The sequence below is a fragment of the Perca flavescens genome, chromosome 1, assembly GCF_004354835.1.
Source record: "Perca flavescens isolate YP-PL-M2 chromosome 1, PFLA_1.0, whole genome shotgun sequence".
NCBI lineage: Eukaryota > Metazoa > Chordata > Actinopteri > Perciformes > Percidae > Perca > Perca flavescens.
Genome location: NC_041331.1, coordinates 36230528 through 36252167, shown reverse-complemented (window position 1 = coordinate 36252167; position 21640 = coordinate 36230528). Strand labels below are relative to the sequence as shown.

The window sequence follows — 21640 nt, the reverse complement described above, 5'->3', positions numbered from 1 at the left end:
TCTATCTATCTATCTATCTATCTATCTATCTATCTATCTATCTATCTATTAATGTGTCACTGTATGTATACTCTGTCTGTCTCTAGCCTATCAGTCAATGTGTACATTTAAATGTAAGCCTAAATATAACTAAACAAATCGCACTATAAATGTCACTATATCACCAAAAATCCGCTATCTCAAAATCAAACTCCTGTCTCAAAAACCAAAAGGTCAAGATGTATTGACTTCACTTTTATACAGATGTGCGATTGTGTGGTTTGTTCCAGACCCTGTCAATCAAACGCTGATTCGGCGGACCATGCCACCTGTTGAAACACTTGTGAAACACTCCGATGCTTCATTTAGCCGTAGTCACGTGACATGGGTGTTTTGAATCACGCTTCGGATCAGTGTTTCGAAACTCTGCGCTTCGGGATCTCGACAAAGCTTCGGAACGTCAGTTTCGCGTCAGCCATCCCTAGCTAGCAACTAGGCGAGCATTATAACTTGTGTTACAAAGTGACGAACGTTTGTTACGGAAGTAAAGGCTGGACTACAATAGAGCTGTTTGGAGCAGTTTGTGAACAGTGTTTTCTGTTTGAGATGGTAATTCCCTTTGGGGTGGACTTTGGGCTTTTTCACTTTGTAAACCTAAAACGTGCACAAAAAAGATATATAACACAATAAAGGAAAGGGAAAAAGCCAAAAAGCATAATATGAGCACTTTAAACATTTAATTTGTAGATATATAGCTGGAAACATAGCTTGTCTGTGAATCCCCCTTCATGTCCTCCATCACATGTTCTAGACGCTGACCACTCTTTGCTGTCAGGTACAGGAGGAGACTGTGTGCGTCTGTCACAGTTGAGAGGGTCTAAAAAAGCCACATTCCTGCAGTGATACTGAGCCCGGATGAGGTCTCAGAGGCCACAGACGACTGGAAGAGTTTAAGACATCGTCATCACAATCATGAAATCCTTACTTTTAAACAAGTGAAAGTCAGGCAACAATAAACGTGTTGCCCCATAAATGTTTCAGTCTCTTGATGGCACAGCACTTACAAAACAAACCAAAGTACTAATGAGCCAATTTGAAAATCTGGCATCAAGTGTGAAAATGAACCATTCGCCTACGTTTCATTAAAATCTGGTCAGTGGTTTGTGGAAAACCCTTTCATGAAGAATGTAGGGTAATTTACAAAATGTCACAATGAGGTGGTGAAATTCTGCATCATTCTCAATCATCAGGAAATCTGGTCTGTGGTATCTGAGGTTTTGTGTTTAATGGAACAGTGAATAGACAGGAAGAAAGGGGTCTGGTCTCACACAAACACTTTAAGTAACCCTAACAGTTATATGAGTCCACTTATTTCTCTTGCTATTCATCATATCTTAAGGATTTGACTGGCTTTTAAAGACATGGTTCATTATGTTGGGGGTAACTGGAAAATGGGGGAACCCACACTCATGTAAAATTCTTGAAGTTTTAAATACAATTTTGAGATGTAACACAGGACCATGCGGATTAAGGTTGTTGTTGTTTTGATTGACACACCTACCGATTTTCAAAAATGTCTTGAAGTTGACATTTCAGGAAATACACATACTCACTTTCTTGCCCATAGTTAATTTACAACAGTAGTTAGCAGACACTATTCCTAGGGTGCTGAAATGATGACAGTGGGGAAATCCGCGAAAGGTTAAAGGGTGTTTTTGAAGAGGGGGGTGGTGATGGGAGAATGGCAGGAGAAATGATGGAAAGATGAGGCGAGTGGGGAGAGGTGAGGCATAACGGAGGGGAGGAGAAGTGCAGGTCAGCCTGTATTCTGGTGGAAGTGGTTCAGACCTCCTGTGCTCCCAGTCAAAGCTTCCTCTGTTAGGCCAGAGCTCTGATGTTTCCCCTGAGGCCTGGGTCCTGGAAGTGGGCTGGCAGAGCAAATAAACAGAGAGGAGGTTCTCACTCTCGCCACACAAACACCTTCACATATGTATACTCACAAGAGTTTGAAAAGAATACACACACACACAATTATACGCCAACAGTAAAAGCGCTGTGCATGCGGCTGTGCGCAACACCTTCACACCTCTAGGAGGAAGGTGACGTAGAGGCTTTTTTTGTTTAATTTGTGGAGACCAAACCTCCAAGATCAAGAGAGGATTTTTTTTTGGGAGTTTAGGACATTTGGAATATAAAGATTTGATTAGTTTAGCCTTCTTATAAAGTAGAATAAATATGCTTTCCCTGGGGAATTAAAAACACGCAAAAGGTTTATGTACAAAACGCCTTATTAAGAAAAAGCTCATCCCAGCAGTTAGAGCACATTGAAAAGACAAAAACCAAAAAAGCTCCCCATCAGGACTGACGCCCAAAAGAATATATATAAAGAAAGGACATGGCAGCCCTCCAAAAATGTGTTTCAATGTTAGTCTCATCATGCTAATGGGTTTCAGCATAATCCATCATCACACCATCATAGGCAACCCGACCAGCCAAGTTTTTGAACTGCTTGCGACTGTGTGTGTTGCTGAGCAAATAAATCAATTACAGCACGGCTGATGAATACAACATGCTGTAATTGTAACGTGTATACGCCACATCAGTAAGAAGCATCCATCAAACTGACAAGTCATACACACTCACACATATACACACACATGGCCGGTCTCCTGTCCTGGCGTGTCAAGAGGCCATTGACCTCCACTGAGCTCCACTTCCTGTGTTCCTCCCACCAGTCCCAAGAGGGAAACTCTAAGCTGACAACAACCTTCATCCCTGTCTTTTAGTCATCCTCCTCCTCCCTCCTTTCGTTCCATTTCATCCCCCTCATCTCATTTTAACATCCCACCCCCTCAGTTAATCCCACATTTCTGCAATCTGAGGCGATGCACAGGAGATGTGATTTATTTTGAAGGATATCAGAAGAGAGGGATATTGAAGCCTCTTTTAATCTCCCTCACATGTAGAAACTCTACCTCCAAACCAGGAGAACCACATTCTGTAATGTGAGTGGCTAATAAGTTGTGACAGCATCATCCATACTGTGCCTTGCTCTCAGGACTGTATAGGCTGAGGACTTGGGGAGGTAATGGGGTTTTCTTGGGGTGCTATAATGAATATCACTGTCTTTGTAGCACATTCCTGCCTGCAAATGCACAAATAAATCACAGTTACTCTGGATGGGAACCCCCACCCCCTGGAAGGTGACCCCTTGCTAAAATACATAATCTTCAGTGTAAAGTGATCCAGGCCAAGGCCTGTCTCTGGATCCTGTCTCAGTGTTTCTTCCAGTGCTGCCGTGCTGATTTTGGCAGCAGCTGCCGTAGCAGACAGGGTTCGACTGCACCTCTCGCTGGGCAGGTAGCTGCAAGGGACTAGTGACAGTTGGTACCCAAAGACCAGAGAGGAGGATGGACAGGGATGGAGTTTAGGATGCTTTAAATGGGATCAGGTCAGTGTGGCATGCAGACTCGGTATGGAATAGTAATCACATGCTCGAGATTGCATGTAGACACCATCAGACATCCTTAAGACACACCACCAGGCCAGGCCAGAGGCCTGTCAAGGGGGACCAATATTAGTTTTTTTTATCTTGCTCACAAGAAACAGCAATTGTCACTACTTGCTACAGATTTTTTCCCTGCGCATGATCTGTATTAGAGCACTCAAGAATTTAGTTTTAATGGATTGTAGGAGCTAATGTCCAATCTATTGCCAGTTCTTTGTTTATTGTAATGTATTGCACTCTACACAAGCTGTCAAAAACAGCAGCCAGCAGTCACAGTTAATGATATCCGCACTGACAGTGTGTTAGCAAAAGCCAAGAGAGGCTGTCCAATTCCTCTCCAGACCTATCTATCTATCATCCATGTTTTTTCTTAATACAGAGCATATCTGCTGTGAAACATACCCAAATTTCTACTAATTACAACACATAAGAATTTTAATGCAGGCTTACTCAGCCAAATTAAGCGATAATCTGACACAAGTACAATTCAACAACAGATAAACTACCAAAAAGGCATCCTTAGTAACAATATCCTGCTTTGTGTCTATGGTTTAGTACAAGGCTACAATTCATTACAATAATTGCAAAGAATTGAACAATGTACTACTCATCTATTTGGGTCATAATCCACTGAACACTACAGTGCTGTGGTTGTTAAACTTAGTTGAGTTCTTGTTTATGTCATGTCATGCCATGTCTGGCTGTTTTTGTTTTATTACACAATATACGCTGTTGAGAAAACACTTGAAATGTATCAGTATAGGGCCAATACTCAATAGCAACAATAACAATAGCAGTATTATTTGCAAATGTGTGTGGAGAGTTGTGACACTTTATCTCATTTTGTATGTGTGTACTCGGTTACAAACATACACAATGTGTACATGTGTAAAAGACTGAAATGTACTAAAAAAAACCTGAAGGTAATAAGGTAAAAGGCATCAAGAGATGACCAAACAGAAAAATCTTGAAATCGACATCAAATGGCTGTATTTTGTGTGTTACATGCGTACCAATCTTATGCCCATTTATATTTTTGGGTACATAATCACTCATTAAGTATGAAAATCTAAATACACAGAAATTCAAGTATACATTCACAAATCTAGTACAGATCTGAATACAGTTTCACAACTCTCAACACAACTCTCATCATTGTATTGCTTCAATATTGGCCCCATAGTCAGTCAGGTTGTATTCTGAATCTTAAACATTATACATTTAGAGTTAAAAGTTATAATAAATAGTACACAGGCTAATTCTCCGGCATTTCTCAATATTGATGCATCAAATTAGACCCCACCATAACGTATGGAATTTAATGTGAATTTTGTGAATCATTACATACACTGTGAGTTAGTAAGCAGGCCCAGTATTCAGTCCCTCATGTGGCCATAGTGCTGTATGGAGAGGTGTGCAGGATGGCTAACCCTCTACTCCAACCTCACAGATAAATCAATCAGATAGAATCAATGTATTGCAGCAATAAATTGATATAAACTAAAGCTTAAAGGGGCCCTGTGAAGTTTTCTTTTAAACAAACAAGGGTTATGTTTACATTCAGTGTTTCTCACAAAAACATATTGTGTATATCCTTGGACACCATAAAACTTTTTATTTATAAATTTTTTTTAACTGCATTGTTTACCTCCATGTACATAAAGCAGTCTTCTGTTTCCCTGCCTTGTTTGCACATTGCTGTGTATCTTGGCACAGTACTAAGCTATAATAATAGCTAATAATTTCCCACAGAATAGTGTTAGAGTAATACAAACTGTTGGAAGGACTGCGTGTTTACATAGACGACAATAGAGGAAGCTCTCAGTTGATCCTGAGATGTGTATGAAGTGTTTTGGTTGCATTTGTGCATTTAGGAGCTGCATGCTGGTTAAGAAAACTGGTTTAAGGAGTTTTGAAAAATGTGTGTAACCAGTTGTAAAACAAACAAACAGATTGTCTTGTTTAGTGCTGTAGTTTAAAATTGTCTGTTAAAGGCTCCTGGCCTGAGCAAGTCTTGTGGGGAAAGGAAAATATTCCTCTGAATGAAATAAAGATGGAAAATGCAGACACCTCATCAGGTTTTAATGGACAGAAGGCAACATGAGGCCAACAACATGTCAGTCTGAAGAGAAGAGAGAGAAAGAGACAGCGATTATGTAAACAGCTGGCGAACCAGTGGAGTTCACTGTGAAACAAGAGTCTGATAGAGCGGCCGGAATATAAATCGACGTGTTTCAAATCACAGACTAGCCCAAGTGAAGTAAAAAGTGCACAGAGAGGACATGAAAAAGAAGAGAGAATGAGAGGGAGCTTGCTAGTGTCATGGATCTAATAAACCCTGACTGATATTAAAAGGCTGTACCCAATTACTGGATGGCATCCGAGCCCTTACACACACACACACACACACACACACACACACACACACACACACACACACACACACACACACACACACACACACACACACGTATGTGCAGATGTGAACACCGTTAGATTGTTTTGGGTTTTGGAAGGTAGGTTGATTTTTCTAGGATAGATTTATTTTTTAATCAAGACTGCTGTTATCCAATATTTTGTATAATCATTTTTTGTCCATTTTCATGCCAAAATAATACTACTACGATGTATATACACTGACAAAAGAAGCATACTTGTATTCTTACCAGACAAACGTCTACACACACACATTAAGTCTGATTCCAGTGAGTGTAATGGTCCGTGTTTTAAAGGCCGTGTCATGCCTGTTGCCTGTCTGACCAACATGCTTTCACATTCCAAAACAAAAACACACGGGTCACCTCTCTCTCCGCCCTCTCCTGCTTGTCCAGAGGCCCCGTGTCTTCCTGTCCTGTCCATCACAAACACCCAGGGGAGAGCTGCTGAGGCTGCTGCATTTCTGACTGACAGACAGCCTGTCGATCTATATGCACTTGTAGTGTGTTGAAGTCAGATCAGCTGACTTCACCGCTCCGTCTATCATTCACACAAGTTGTTTTTTCTGTAATTTGCCACCATATTGTTTCAGGTCTCTGGTTTTCATGTCTTTATCTTCTCTGTTTTAAGTTTCTTGTGGAGCTTTCAGTTGGTCTGTCATGGCTTGTTTCACATTTGACCAATGTTCAAATGTGTGATGATTTACCACTAACATTAGAATGCCAGTATGTACGGATGTGTGTGTGAGTGTGTGTGGGAAGGTTCGTAGCTATAAGAGTATAGTGCAGAGACCATGAAGGATCCAGAGTTGAGGTGAGAGTTGAGAATTACCGCATTAGAGGTTAGTCTGATTCCGTAAATCCAGAGGGAAAGAAGGAGATGAGAGGGAGCACAAGACTCGGAGATAACGCTACTTTATCTGTAGTCCTTCGCTTCCGCCTTCGTGTAAATCAACTTTCTTCTTCACGCTCGGATGTTTGTTTTCTTCCAGTTTTGCCCAAGCTAACAGCAACTCCCACTCGCACACTGTGAATTGTCACACATTAATCAGACATTACACAGATTTTGTACTAGGGAGCTGGCAGTGAAAGAACATTTGATATCCAATCTAACTGAAATGTTGTTAACTCGCCTGTACGGATTATTGAATGCATCTCCTCTTTTAAACTTATCAGTAATATAAAAAAGTCTACTCTTTTGTACTTGCGTTACTTCCACGCACCCCAGCAATCTTTTTGGATCAGTAAAAGAAATTAATAGCAGTCTTAACAGTTTAGACAGTATTGCTAAACTGAGAAAACAGATTGCACTTTATTATCTAAATATTGCTTGATCCCATCACTGCAATGCTGCATTCAGCAACATTTATCAGTTGTGCTGCAAATACTCATCTGCAATAAATTTATATTGGTGCTGCATAGGAATTGATTTCTGTTGCTTGAAAACCCTTATTACAATTAAATGTGATTTTTATGTAAGGTAACGTGAGGCCGGAGATTGCTGTGGCACTAAAATAATAAAAATAAAAGAAATTGAATGTAGATCTGTCATGGCTGATAACCAATAAGATCAGTCTGTACTCTTAAAAAGTAAGAATTGTTTAGGATGATTAGGATGAATTCAGTGTTTGTGTAGTTATAAAATCAGGGTCGTCATCTTGAATAAAGATGTTTACAGTGTTAATATATATTATAAATAAATAAACTTTCTAGTGACTTTCAGGACAGACTTGCATCTGCAATGCATTATTTCAACTGAGATGACTGACTGACTGACCTAATTGATTGATTGATGGATTTATTGACTGATTGACTGACTGAATGACATCTTAGCATTCACTATCCTGTCTCCACCTCAGCTCAATGCCCGGACTTATCCATCCCTCTCAACACACCCAGCGACAGGCTGCAGATTAAAGCTGCTCTCATCTGGATCTCATCACTTTAGGCTGGCCTCGCCGTTTTATAGGTTATTTTTCATTCAGGAGAAGGAGGCGGGATCTCAGAGTGATTTAGGGTTACACTGCATGGAGGCTGGAGGAGAATAAAAGCAACTTGTTGTCATGAGGGGGCTGTGAATGGGGCAGCACACTAACTCCCCTCCAGTAACAGCATGCCGTTTTTAGGACAAGAGTCGTGCATTCTTCCCCATTTTGTGTGTGTGTGTGTGTGTGTGTGTGTGTGTGTGTGTGTGTGTGTGTGAGAGATTTTTTTGCGTGGCTGTGCTGCTCCAGGTTCTGAGCCATTTCCTCTCTGTTTTTCCAACTGTAATGTCTGTAACATGTGGTGGATTGTTGCGGGATTGCTGGGCAAGTGTCACTGCCAAACACCATAAATCAATTATGGGAGAAATTGTTTCCCAATATTCATTGCACAATACTTTATTTCAAAAATACTGCACTTACTGAACTGTTACGAGCTTACATCACAAAAGCAGAAACTATAAAGGAGTTCAACACTTGAGTTTCAGTAATAATTTTGAGTTTAGTTTACTTGGTCAGGGTTCAAGTACTGGTCAGGGAACAAAAAGAGAAATAAGCCAAATCAGAAAAAGTAGTGCCAAAACTGCAGCTACTCTTTTTTTTTTTTATTGTGTGGTGAAAACAGTGGAACAGACCAGAAGCCCTCCAACATTTGGAGTGGTAATCTGCTTATAAGTGTTTTTACTTACTATGTATATATATATATATATATATTCCGATTTTTGGTGCTTTTGTATGGGTCAGCAACCTTTTCTATGATTAGCGTCAATGTTTAAATCCCACTATTGATCTTAAAGTAAAAATGTAGCTTATGCTGAGCTAAGATAACCGGTTGCTGTTTGTACCACACGCAGAGTGCAAAGCTGCAAAAAAAGTATTTCCCAAAATGTCAAACTATTCCTTTAATGAAATTCTGGCCCTGCTGATGTGAAAACGGTGATAGAAATACAAACATCCGATTGCTATTTGTTTTGTTTTTCAGGAGGAAATGCTGTGACGGATTCAGGTTTGTGATGGGCCAGTGCATACCCGAAAGTAGGTAAACCATTCACACTATCCTCTAAAATTGGCTCGAGAACTCTCACATCTGATTCACATGCTCCAAATCTGATATCATTTCCCCACTACAGCAGTTTCTAGATTAAAACCACATTTGTCTATGTGGACCTCCACAGAAATCCAGATAATCCACATACTATAGTCGACTTTTGTCATTTTGGAGTAATTAAGTTTAATGAGTCGTATCAGATAACTTGCACATTGCAGTGTACAGCACTGGAACAAACAAAAATATCAGCCACCCAAAAAAACAACCAAAAAATAAACTGCCCACAGGTTTGTCACAGAGAACTGCCCTATTGTGCTGTGGTCATCCATATAAACAAACAGGTTTACTGTCTATAGCATCAAAACTTTGAATATATACTGAGGTATGCCTCCATAGAATAAAAATGAGTCACATTGGCCACTAGGGAACACTGTTCCTCCATGAACACAACAGCCTTTCAAGGATGGATGTGCCGTAAAATATATTACACATAATGTGTGTATATACCATATCAATATATGTTGGTCATATGGATCTACTAACATTTTAAAGTTTAAACTAGAGTTAATCAAATGTGCACCACACCAGATTACTACACAGTCTGATGTTCCACTATGTCTTGAGACCGATGCATTACTTGATTTTAACAGTTTTACTTGATATTTTCAGCGGTGGTGCTTGCTGTGATCTATCCATAATTATGTCAAACTTTTATCTAAAATACATTTCATGCAACAAGGTATAATGTAAACACTGTCAAGCCACAGAGCACACACACACACACACATATATATATATATATATAATTATCTTTTATTCAATACAATTACAATTATCTTTGTTTCTCATTTAATTTAAAAAGAGGAAGTGTTGTTTTCATAGTCCCAGCCAGAGGCTTTAATTAAGAGTGGCATCAGATAAAGGAAGTTGTTGTGGGTTCAGTTATTATAATAGGCCTTTGACTATATATTATTGTATGGTGCATTATATTAACCCAATGTCCAATTGTATTTGGGTATCTGAATTCTGTGTGAAACTTACAGACTTTAGTTACCCTAAAAAATTCCCACAGTGGAACGAAAAAAAGTAATGTCCATGGGTGTGGACTACTTTCTGCTAACAGTCCAGTTATGCAACGCTACTTCTGTCAGTAATGATCCCAAAATAATGCTGATTCATAAGTGCCCAAAATCTCAATTTACTGCTCACTATAGAGCAGCTACTGAGTAGGGAGTAGTAGTGTAACATTGCCGGTGGCTCCGTTCTACTCAAGTGTCCCAGTAAGCCGTGACAGTGAGCCAGGACCCTGAAACTGAAGCAGTTAAATGGAATTCAGCATTCATTCATGTTATTATTAGAGCCTAAGGGGCTGTCTGTGGGCTGACAGTAGAACGTGTATTGGTCAGTTTCGACCTGTATTGGTCAGTTTCCACTTGTGGATTTGGAACTGTAAGAATGTAAGAAGGTGGTGATAAAGAACCACTAGTTGTATTTGCTGACCCAACTAGATGGCACTCTTTAGAGAAAAATGCTCAAGGAATGGCAATTTAGTCTGCTTTCAATCCTTTGTTTACCAGAGAGCGCCATCTATTGGGCTAAAACATGTAAAGAAAATGCCTCACCAAGCTTCACTAGTGATTACAGTAACGTTGGTATCAGTGATCCAGAACAACTTGCTCAGTTGGCGTACTCTGTGCCTCCTCCCTCTCTGCGTAGGCGTGGATGTGTGTGCAGCATCGCCCTGCGAGCAGCAGTGTACTGATAACTTTGGACGAGTTGTCTGCACATGTTACCCCGGCTATCGCTTCGACCGAGAGAGACACCGCAACCACAAATCTCCTTACTGTCTGGGTCAGTACACTCCCTTCTCATCTGCCCGGTGCTGTGAAATACTTTTGACTATGATGTCTATTACTGTCATGGAGTTTTTATCAAACATTTCATCACACAGTGACCCACATGCATATTAAAAGAGGGTCCTCAAATAAATAACTTCTGTAAGGCTTCTTTAAACAGCACTTAAAATGAGATTTTATTTTTTTAAAGATTTTTAAAGACTTTTTTTCTCTCCCCCCGCCCCACTTTTACATAAAGACATTGATGAGTGTGAGCATCCAGACAGCAGCATGTGTGACCATGAGTGTGTGAACACAGTGGGCAGCTTCCTGTGTCGCTGTCGCAGTGGCTACATACTCGCACCGGACCAACGCTCCTGCATCCCTGTACACAACTGTGAGTTTATGTCACAACTGAGCTGCGTTTGGATGAAAATTCAGTAGCAAACTCAAAATCATTGTCCATCAGTACATGGGTTCATTGATTATTTGTCAATTTTTAAAAATAGGGTATGATACTGATGATTCTGATATGGACGGTGGTTGTTTTAATGCTTGTGCTGTAATTGTTTTACTATTTTACATGAATTAAGTGAACTTTACTTCACTTTAATTGTGATTAAGTGTGATTTGACTGTGTATTGCTCAGCACAGTGTGACACCAGTAATAGGAATGTTCAGGGTTTGATTCCAAGTGCAGCCAAAAACCCACAACAAAAATGTGTGCCAGACATTTTTTTTTTTAAATGTATGTTTTGTTTTGCAGTGAGTTCATCGGGGAAGTCAGACACCCTGATGAGTGCTGGCACCTGCTCGTTCACCTGTCAGGATTTTATGAACATGAAAAACAGCCTGCTGCAGCTAAAACTGAGGCTGGGCAACACACAGTCACCCAACCAGGTAACATGTCTACAGTACTTTAGAGAGGTAAAACTAAACTAAACCACCCGAGTTAAAAGATGTCTAGAATTACTCATCTAACATTTTGTCATCTACACACCCCACTTTTCCTCTATTTATCCTACTGAGTCTTTTCTCTTTGTGTTTTTTAGGTACCTGGCCTGGCCAACAGCAGTGACAAGCCGTCTCTGGGGAGGGCAGGAAAAAGTCCTGATAGCCCTTGTCTTCCTGGTTTACCCGGCCCTCCAGGAGCTCCTGGGGTCCCAGGTAATGTAGACACACACTATCATTTAAAGGTTTGAAACGCCTGCCACATGATTGGGTGCAGTGAGATGGCTGAGAGGACTAGAAAGTCCTCTTTACAAATAGATGTTGTTTTGTGTAAAGGGTTTGCAAAACAGAAGTAATGTTTCATGGAGAACAAACGCTGTACAATGGTTCAACCAGACTGGCAGTTGGAAAGGCCAGGAAGAGACAAAGATACCTCTGAGCAACACTTAAATAAGAATAGAAGAAATCAGCAGTCATTGGTAAAATAAACTGTAAGCTAAGTATCAAAATGTCTGCAAATTTAAATAGGAAGACGTTCCTGTTTCAGTGTCAAGTTCACAATAATGCAGCCTATAACATGATGGAATTAACAGATGCTATTCTTCAAACTTCACAATAGAAATAGAAGGTTAGTCTAGGGTTAGCACTATTAGAATATCAGCTGAACACACATATGTGCATACCACATACAACATCAACCTCTTCAATCTAACCATTGAGTAGACTGCAGAGGGCCCAAAGAAAAATCAATATTAAGAGTCCAATTTCCCTGTTGTGATTCAATAACGATCAAGGGTCACTTAACGCTTTTCTGGACCTGAAAATAAATCCAAGTTCCAACGGTATTCTCCTCTGTCATGCAACACTGTGGGGACAAATCGACTAAATGGAAGTTTGATTCATTTAATCCTTCTTTATTCAGGCCAAAACCTTTTCAAATATAAATAACACATTTGGTGTGTAAATTATACTGTTTTTGTTAAAATAGCCATTAATGGAAGGAAAGAAGAAATGCATTAATATATGTAAATATATATATATATTCCAAACGTTTGAACAGTAGTAAGGTTAGAAAGGTTTGTGATTAATGCAGTAAGCAACTGCAACAAAATGAATGTTGCTTTGTTGTTAGAATAACAAAAAGGAAGAGGGTAAAGAGCAAGCAAGTAGGGTTTTAGATGACCTGTCTAAAGAGATACAGTAGAAGAAAGAAATACTCTGTTTCCTTGATATTGCAGTTTGTCACTCTGATGCTAATGACTATCCGATTTGAAATAGCTTTGTTTATTGCTGTATCCATCTTTCCTCAGGACACCCAGGAGAACCAGGAAAGAGAGGGGACCCAGGGGAAGGGGGCCCACCTGGTCCTCGGGGGCCACGGGGAGACATGGGACCCATGGGTCCAGAGCCAGACCTGAAGCACATGAAAAGAGGCCGCAGGGGGCCAGTGGTAAGAAGGGTTACCACATCTGTTTTTCAGTTTATTTCCTTCTGGAGCCTCTACCTCAGAACATCAAAGTAGTGTCTCAAAACCTGGAGCTCACACCTTCACTGTGCCTAATGATCCAAAGTGTCAGCAAGTCATATGAATATCAGTTTAGTGCCACGGGTGTTACGTGAACAACCAAGTATATAAATCCACTGTGCAGTGACAGACCACATCAGCCGCCGTCCATCGCCTTCATTTCCCATGACGAAGGGAGGAAGTAAAGGTAGAGAGGGATTTTGTCAGTATTAATTTAAAATTGTATGGTGGAATTTCTGCGGTGGAAACCATAGTGACTCAAGATTTATCTTTACCGCTGCTACAACTTCTTGTCATTACTGCTTTAAACAGACTAAAGCACAGCTGTACGATGGCTCTGTCACACTGAAATGTCGTGACAGTGAGGCAGCATACATAAAACCTGGGGACTGTAGCACTCGGGGCCGCAGCCCTGTGCTTTTCCTGCTGCGAGATGTCAAAAAGTCACCAAATAAGTTGACCACCTGATGTATAATAATCTCTTCAGCAGGACACCGTTACCATGATTGAAAGGAAGCCTGCTTCTCTACAGTTGTAACAACATACAGTAAATGAATGTTTCTCCTCACAGAATTAGCTTGACAAGTGCTAATACATGTGTATTATCTTTCATACAGGGACCCACTGGGGCAACAGGAAGAGATGGACTAAAGGTCATTATTACATATCTTCATTTTCCTCACGTGTGCTTTAAATTAAATTCACGTCTCTGTGTGTGTACTGGATGTGCATGTGTGGAGCTAGTGTTGCCAGCTAGTGTCCATATCGTCTTTAGACACCTGTCACTGTCACATTGGCTGCTGTAACTGGGTTACATACAGTGATAAAATAAAATGGCCATGCAGTTATGAACAGCTAGCTCCGCTTTGTGTCTGGTTTCTGATATATTACACTACACACACTGTTATTCCAGTAATAATCATAACAGTTTTTATCCGCTTGACATTCAATTGAATGTTTTTCAGGACACTTTAGCGAGTTGTTACTCACTAAATAGAACAAAATGTTTATGTATCTGAATCAATTTGCCGCTCTGCAGTTTGTACAGCTCTTAAAAAGCTGTCGGTTGGAACGGGGTTGATTGGTGCTGTTTCTCCTCTACAGGGTGACAGAGGAGCTCCAGGTCCCAGAGGTCCACCTGTAAGTTCATTTAGAAATAAAGCGTAATTTTTAAAGCTCCGGTATAAATGTACTCATAAACACGCTCTTAAAAAAATTATTTTCCCACCTTGAACCTGCTTCCTTCATCTACATTTTGCCCCCAATTGTATAAAGTATTCTAACTGTAATGTAATTGTTTTATTTTCATGTTTGAAGTGGATGTAGTAATTAGTTTAATCAGTGAGGGACTGATAGGCCAGACTGATTCATACAAGAGGGTGGTGCATGATATGTATTTTGTATTATTTTGTATCAGTGTAATAGAATTTTTTTTTTTTTTCTCAGCATACATTTTGACTTGTCATAGCAGGAAACGCAAAGGGGAAACAAATTGAGTTAACAATGGCTCAGTTCCATCAAGTGTCTTAGTAAGTCATGACAGGGAGCACAATACAAGGACCCTGGAACTAGCTCACCAAACTGGAATATATAATCATTTTTTTATGTTTAACAGTTTCCCTGTTATTACATGCCAACATGTCCTCTGTGAAAAGGGGCTATTGGGCCTCACACCTCCCCAAAGGAAACTATTTATTTTACTGATTGTCAAACCCAGTGAAAGATGACATGCAGAGCATCTTAATCAATTCCTCACTTTGTCTTCTGTCCCCAGGGACCACCAGGCTCCTTCGACTTCCTTCTGCTAATGATGGCTGACATCCGCAATGACATAATTGAACTGCAGGAGAAGGTGTTTGGGGAGCGGCGGGGCATCTCTATGGAAAGTCCTCCTCATTCCAGCGGGGAAATGGATTTTGTAGAGTGGGGCTCTGGACAAGGAGATCTCCTGCTCAGTACCTGACCTTTGACATCCCACACACAGTAACATTCTCTCAAACCCAGCAAAAGAAACACCAAACTTAACTCTTTATTTCTTTGTTGATAAAGGATGCTGGTGGTCAAAGTGCCAACGTGTAAATAATACCAAACCACACAGCTGGGATGGACTGGGCAAGGAGCCTTGATTGCATTTTCGACACTGCCACAGACAGTAAAACCGAGAGATATACGGATTATAAAAAAAACAGTAATTGGACCAAAGCCTCTCTTAACCACTGCAAGCACTGTCTGGCTGCGTTTCATATGCTGTGGTGTGAGTGAGGGGTGTGTGTGCAGGACATAGAGGGAGAACGATGCAGTTCCTTTATGTCTGAGTCTGAGCTGAACCACTTCAAACGAACTTTATCGTCTACATCTCTTCCTGTTCCTGAGTCTGCCCATGGAAGCTCTGCTGTCACTGACTGTTTGCCTGCAGGGCGTTGGTACAAAGACCCAGGACCCGCACTGCGAGCCTCCCCTGCACCTGCCTGCAGTATCAAGTCTGAGCTCTGCAGCTATTCTCTACTCTGAGGCATCTTCAGAAACTAATTCATGAGATTCATGGGTTTTACAATCATGTTGCCTACTGTTGGACAAAAACAGTCTGATGTATTTTTGAAAATGTACAATTAAACAACGTCAAGTGTGATAAACAAAACAATATTTACCGCAAAATGTGTTCATAGATAATCTCAGAGAGATGCTAAATATTTAAGACATTCAATCTTTTGACAATACATTTTAAATGAGTAGAAAAGCTGGTGTATGTTTAGAGAAGAGAAATAACATGCAGTATTACATAAATATTACCCTAAAAGGTTGTAGACAATCAAATTGAAAGGATAAAATTGATTTTTGCATTTGGAAGAGTGCAGGGAGGCAGAGAATCCTTTTTAAGTGACTTTTAACCCATATATTATCAGGCAAGTTGACTGTGAGCATATTCTTACAGTAATAAGAGAAATGACCTGAAGGGAACGGTTTGAGGCAAATGAGGGTTGCACATATTCTTGTACTTTCACTTGGTGGTTGACCAGAAACAAGAGACATGAAGAAGGAAGGCTGCTTGAAAGTTGTTGTTGTTTTTTTCAATTTCAACAAGGGCTTACTGTTATTACAATGGGCAGCTCAAATAGATTAGCTGGGGCTCTAATGTCTGGATCAAGGGAATTTTAATGTTGACCAAAGAGTGAGACATGCATGTACCAGAGAGTCAAAGTAATCAAATCCAACAATAAGCAGGGAAGACTTTTGTGTGGAAAGTGGATATATAATACTCCTCTCCTCACTCGTCTTCGTCTTGCAACCCATTTTGCACCAGTAGCGCTGCTGGTGCTCAGTAAACCTTGGACAAATAACGTTAAAAAAAACAAACAAATTTTTCTGACCACACTATCTTCCTGCTACAAAATAACCTTTTGAATTGCACTCCTGCTACCTGAAGTAAACCCTCTCCACCAGCAGAGGGTGCTAAGTCCCAGGTTATACCCCTGAAAGTTGGGCCTCACCACTCTTATCACTCTGAATACCAACCAGGTGGGACAACCAAAGTCACAGTTTTCACAGCATTACATGTATAATTACCATCCAAAAATATTCATAGTTTCCCAAACACGCATGTTATGTAAAACAAATAAATCATCCTTGAATTCATGTGTGAGGCGCATGCCATTATCCTGTTCACATGCCATTGAACTGTAGCGTGGCTGAGTGTCATTATGAAAGGTGTAAGTATCAGAGGTTAGAGGTCAAATGCCTGGGTATAAACAGCTGGGGGGGTGATTATAGCCCACAGGCTGTCAGACGGGGCCTGTCTGGGCTCGTACCCACCACCGAAGAGAAGTTTGAAAAATAACTCACTGTGTGTTTGATCTGCTGTGTTAGAGCTCACCCTGTCTGGCCTTTTGCTGTGTTTGATGCTTTTATCCTGAGGAACAGATCTCAGTAAATCATTGTGTGTGTGTGTGTGTGTGTGTGTGTGTGTGTGTGTGTGTGTGTGTGTGTGTGTGTGCGTGTGTGCATGCATGTGTGTGTGTGTGTGTGTGCATGTGTGTGCATGTGTGTGTGTGTGTGTGTGTGTGTGTGTGTGTGTGTGTGTTACTTGACAGGCTTCTCACCTAACAGCTCTGGCTCCTGCCGTGCAGGCACTGCTCACTGTAGAGTCGTTGCCGGGGCAACCAGGATCAGGAAAAACAACATGAAACAATTTAAGAACCATGTCAGTGAGAGAGTGAAAGAGATTATCTAATTTCCTTCACCACTTGTCATGCAACTGGTGGCTTTCCTCTGAGCCTGTAGGGGACAGCAGAGAAGAGGTCAGCAGAGTGCACATTGAAGCAAAAAGTTCACTTACCCCCCCTTAGACGATAGATCGGTCATCTCCATCATAATGAAATCAGCAAAAGGAGAATATACGTCTGACTTTCAGTAAGGCAAACGTTCACTTGTCTTACATTTACAACTTTTATCTTAATTCACAAATGGCAGCTTATAAAATTGAGTGATATATGTTTTTATCACAGACTTTTTTTTTAAATATACTGGATCTCTGGTTACAGTTTTTTACAATCACTTTGCTACTAATTTCAGAACCTTGATGTCATTTTTCAAAACTCTAGACATAAAACTCAAAACGATCATCACTTGTAACACAGGCTGTCCAATGTTCAAAACATTGTATTGTGCATTCATATCTTTAAATAAATCTTGCACTTGCACAGTCACTGGTTCAAAAAACAAATTTATGGTGAAATACCATTGAAACGTTACTTTAGATCACCCACAAGCTACCCATAGTTTCACTGTGTTATTGTTCGTACAATCATTAAATATTGTAGTACAAAATAGGTGATACATGTTTCATTATGGTACTAGATGTAAATACATCCCTGTAAAAGTCCTGCAGTAGTAGAGAGAATACTACAGACGCAGTGAAATCATTGAACAAAACCTGAAATGTATTGATGAAAAACAATACAGTACGATCACAACATAGGTTTATTTGAATCAAAGCAAAATACAGTTTTTTACTAGCTACAAAACAGAAAAGAAAAGACAGTACTGTAAAACATCAAATGCAGTGGTCCTCAACTTGTTTCTACTGTAAAAAGCAAAACAAAGAAGTGATTACTGTACTTCTACATCTTCATCAACTCTGTCTTGTGGATTTGGCCACAGGTTCTCATCCACATTGCAATTAGCCAAACATCTCAGAAAGAACCTTCGGGCATGGCAAACAATGTGGTACGAGTGTATATGTATATGTATATGCATATGTATATATACAGTATATATAAAGTATATATCTCAATCATTAGTAACGAGTTGGCAGAATTGGACAAGCAATTCCAAGGGCCTGCATGCATACAGTGCAGTACTGTCAATAATGTAAATAGTCTCAAAGGTGGTACATGTGGCCATAGAAACAGTGTCTGGTAAACAGTAATACATTACAGTATAAAGAATGATGATGAAATATTACAACCATAGATAATGTAGTCTAATTGGTTCATGCTCCACACTAACTGGTGACAATAAATCTTATCTTATCTTGAAACTTTCATGATCTAAACATGGAATATTGTTTGTCTGTTTCCATACAACTATGCATTAAGGGTAATGCAACAGTTACTTATCATTTTGAGCAGTTGTATCAATTGATAGTTAGATCATTGTAATTAAATTAATAGACAATCATCTGAAATGTAATGTGTAAATTGCTTTTTGAAATAGTAGTACTAGATGTTAAGTTGTGTCATATTGAACAGATGATCTTTGTTAAATGAACAAATGATCTTAGGTTCATGTGTATTGTATCCAAGCAATTGAAACAAGTGTTAGAGTTTTAAAAAAATTTGCAATTTGATTATTGGTTGTGAGTTTTGTGTCTAGTGTTTTGAAAAATGACGTCAAGGTTGTGAAATTAGTGCCAAAGTGATTGTAAAAAACTGTATGAAAATCATCATATCTCTGACTATCTAGCCATTGGGATGCCAAACTCCATTGATGTTGAACTGTGAGGAGAGTTGTGTAACTATTTGCTATATAAAGATAGAATACATCAAATTTGGCCAGATGTTCCCTAGTATGTGAGGAATTTCCTCACTGGCACACTATGGCCATTGATAAATACATATTGCATACATCTTGCATGACAAGCCTGTCACTTCAAACTGTGTTTGTGTGTGTGTGTGTGTGTGTGTGTGTGTGTGTGTGTGTGTGTGTGTGTGTGTGTGTGTGTGTGTGTGTGTGTGTGTGTGTGTGTGTGTGTGTGTGTGTGTGTGTGTGTGTGTGTGTGTGTGTGTGTGTGTGTGCGTGCGTGCGTGCATTCGTGCATAAAGTAGCTTATGAGAGTGGCCTGTGTACATGTTTGTTAGTGGGGTTGTGTGTTAGGCAAGCGCATACTGTGGTTTTGGAAATGCAAATGTGTGCATTTGAGTGTGATTATGTTCTCCTGTGTGGATCTGTTTGGCTGCCTTCAGGGGAGGGTCAGAGGTCAGACTCAGTGTTTCATTATTCAGTGTTTCACTCAAGGATGAATAAACAGGTCAGAAAGGGTCACAGGGATTGAATTTATACATTCCAGGCAGTCATTGACTTCTGCTTATTACAGCGCAGTTTAAAATGAACATGCATAAAACTGGAAACTTCTTTGAAAATGTTGAGAGATAATCCATCCCAGTGAATGTCATTTAAAGTTATGCCATGGCAAGGTATTTTAATTTGTTTCTTTTTTCAAATCAGCCAAATCAGCCGATCAATCTTTACCTGTCTCTAGCCTTTGGAAGTTGATTTCCCTACCTTAAGCCTAAGCGCACGATCTGATATCACCAAGTAATTAACAGTCCAGGATCAATGACAAAGTTGTTTGCCCTGGATTAACATTTTAACCAACCAATCAGTGGCACGTTTTGCTTTACCTTGTACCTCAAGTTATGGCTCCGTAGCAGACGTTTTTGTAAAAATAGGCTAACGATTGTGTCATAACCAAGTGACTTACTGTCGCATAGTAGAGGAATTACCGTATAGTACAGGAGAAGCTCGCAGGCAGTTTCGACTTACATGAGATGTTTAGGTTTAATTACTAATGTTAACTAGCATGTTAGTGATCAATAATTAGCCTGTGCCCATGTTATCGCCTTACATACACCTACAGTCTCCGTATCTGTAAGATTGGGAATGATTGAGATTTCTCTTGGTACAGCTACCAGAAGACTTACAACTTTCAGACACGTTGCTCACGTCACATTCTCTCAGTTGGAGGCTGCGCTGATGTGTAGCTAGGCTAAACAAGTTAATAAGATAACTAGCATGACCAGCTAGTGTGCTAGCAGTAATTCAATTGGAAAGGATTGAGCTACCAAATGTGATATTAATAAGAAATAAAATATCACTGTCCAGTTCTATCTCTTAACAAGATGGAATGTCTGTCATTAGGCTAACCACTTTAATCTTATGAAAACATGCTACCTAGCATGACCAGCTAGTGTGCTAGCAGACTTATGGTGGTATGAACTAGCCTAAAGGTAGCTTACTACTAAAATGTTCATGCTAAGCCTGTGTGAGTCTGTAGACGTTTTTTGCATAACTAACATTACAGACAAAACACCTTAGCAATGTGTGTTTTAATCAAAGTTGATAGCATTAGCAACATATGTGCTATGCTACAATTAGCTGCAAGTGATTAAGTGTTGATCCTGGACCACTACAACATCATACATCCTGGACTGTTGTTTGTCCTGGACAGTCAGTTATTCTGTGCTGCCATTAAGTGTTGATCCAGGACCACCACAGAGTGACATTTATCCTGGACTGTTGTTAAGTGGTAGTCCAGGACAATCGCAGCATTACAGCCCCAGAGTAATAGTTATTAAATCATAACTCCGGCATTATGTGATCTATAACCCTGTTATTCAAGGTCACCTAAGGCTAATCTATCAGGGCACTTGGCTTACATTTTGGTTTGGTTTCAAATGCCCAGTTAGGTTAACTTTAGCTGCTGAGTTATTTATTAAATCTATAATGGAAAGTATTGTAAGTAAAGTCTGTGGAGGTAAAACCATGTGCTCTTTCCTTTCAGAAATGGATATTTAAAAAGCGGTCATCAATGAAGAAAAAAGAACATGGATCCAATAAAGCCAAACTTGATGTTTTTGTGATGCCACATCAGCAAGGTTCACAGTATTCAAATGGAAAAAATGCAAAACCTTGTTTATTTTAACCTGCTGCTGCATTTTACCTTGACCTCAATTTCTGTCTTCCAGGAACACCACCCTTTGGAGTACATGACAATAAAGTACTTGAACTTGATTAGACAGTCTTCTTGTGTGTATTAATTTGCACATACATGAAAATGGATGAAATGAAAAAAAAAAAAACTCAGAATGTTTATTAAATG

General features: G+C 39.8%; 1 protein-coding gene across 4 annotated transcripts in view; it reads left to right on the top strand.

The window, feature by feature from the left end:
• Positions 1–15898, top strand: part of LOC114556935 (collagen and calcium-binding EGF domain-containing protein 1) — a 36853-nt gene extending 20955 nt beyond the window's left edge. For all 4 annotated transcript variants that reach the window (XM_028580084.1, XM_028580091.1, XM_028580111.1 and 1 more), the window contains 9 exons: positions 8887–8939; positions 10669–10803; positions 11047–11184; positions 11554–11687; positions 11840–11954; positions 13049–13188; positions 13881–13916; positions 14368–14403; positions 15038–15898. In XM_028580084.1, coding sequence (XP_028435885.1) covers positions 8887–8939; positions 10669–10803; positions 11047–11184; positions 11554–11687; positions 11840–11954; positions 13049–13188; positions 13881–13916; positions 14368–14403; positions 15038–15226 — 976 coding nt within the window. In that variant the 3' untranslated portion in view covers positions 15227–15898. The remainder of the gene's footprint in view (positions 1–8886; positions 8940–10668; positions 10804–11046; positions 11185–11553; positions 11688–11839; positions 11955–13048; positions 13189–13880; positions 13917–14367; positions 14404–15037) is intronic.
• Positions 15899–21640: the final 5742 nt, after the last annotated feature.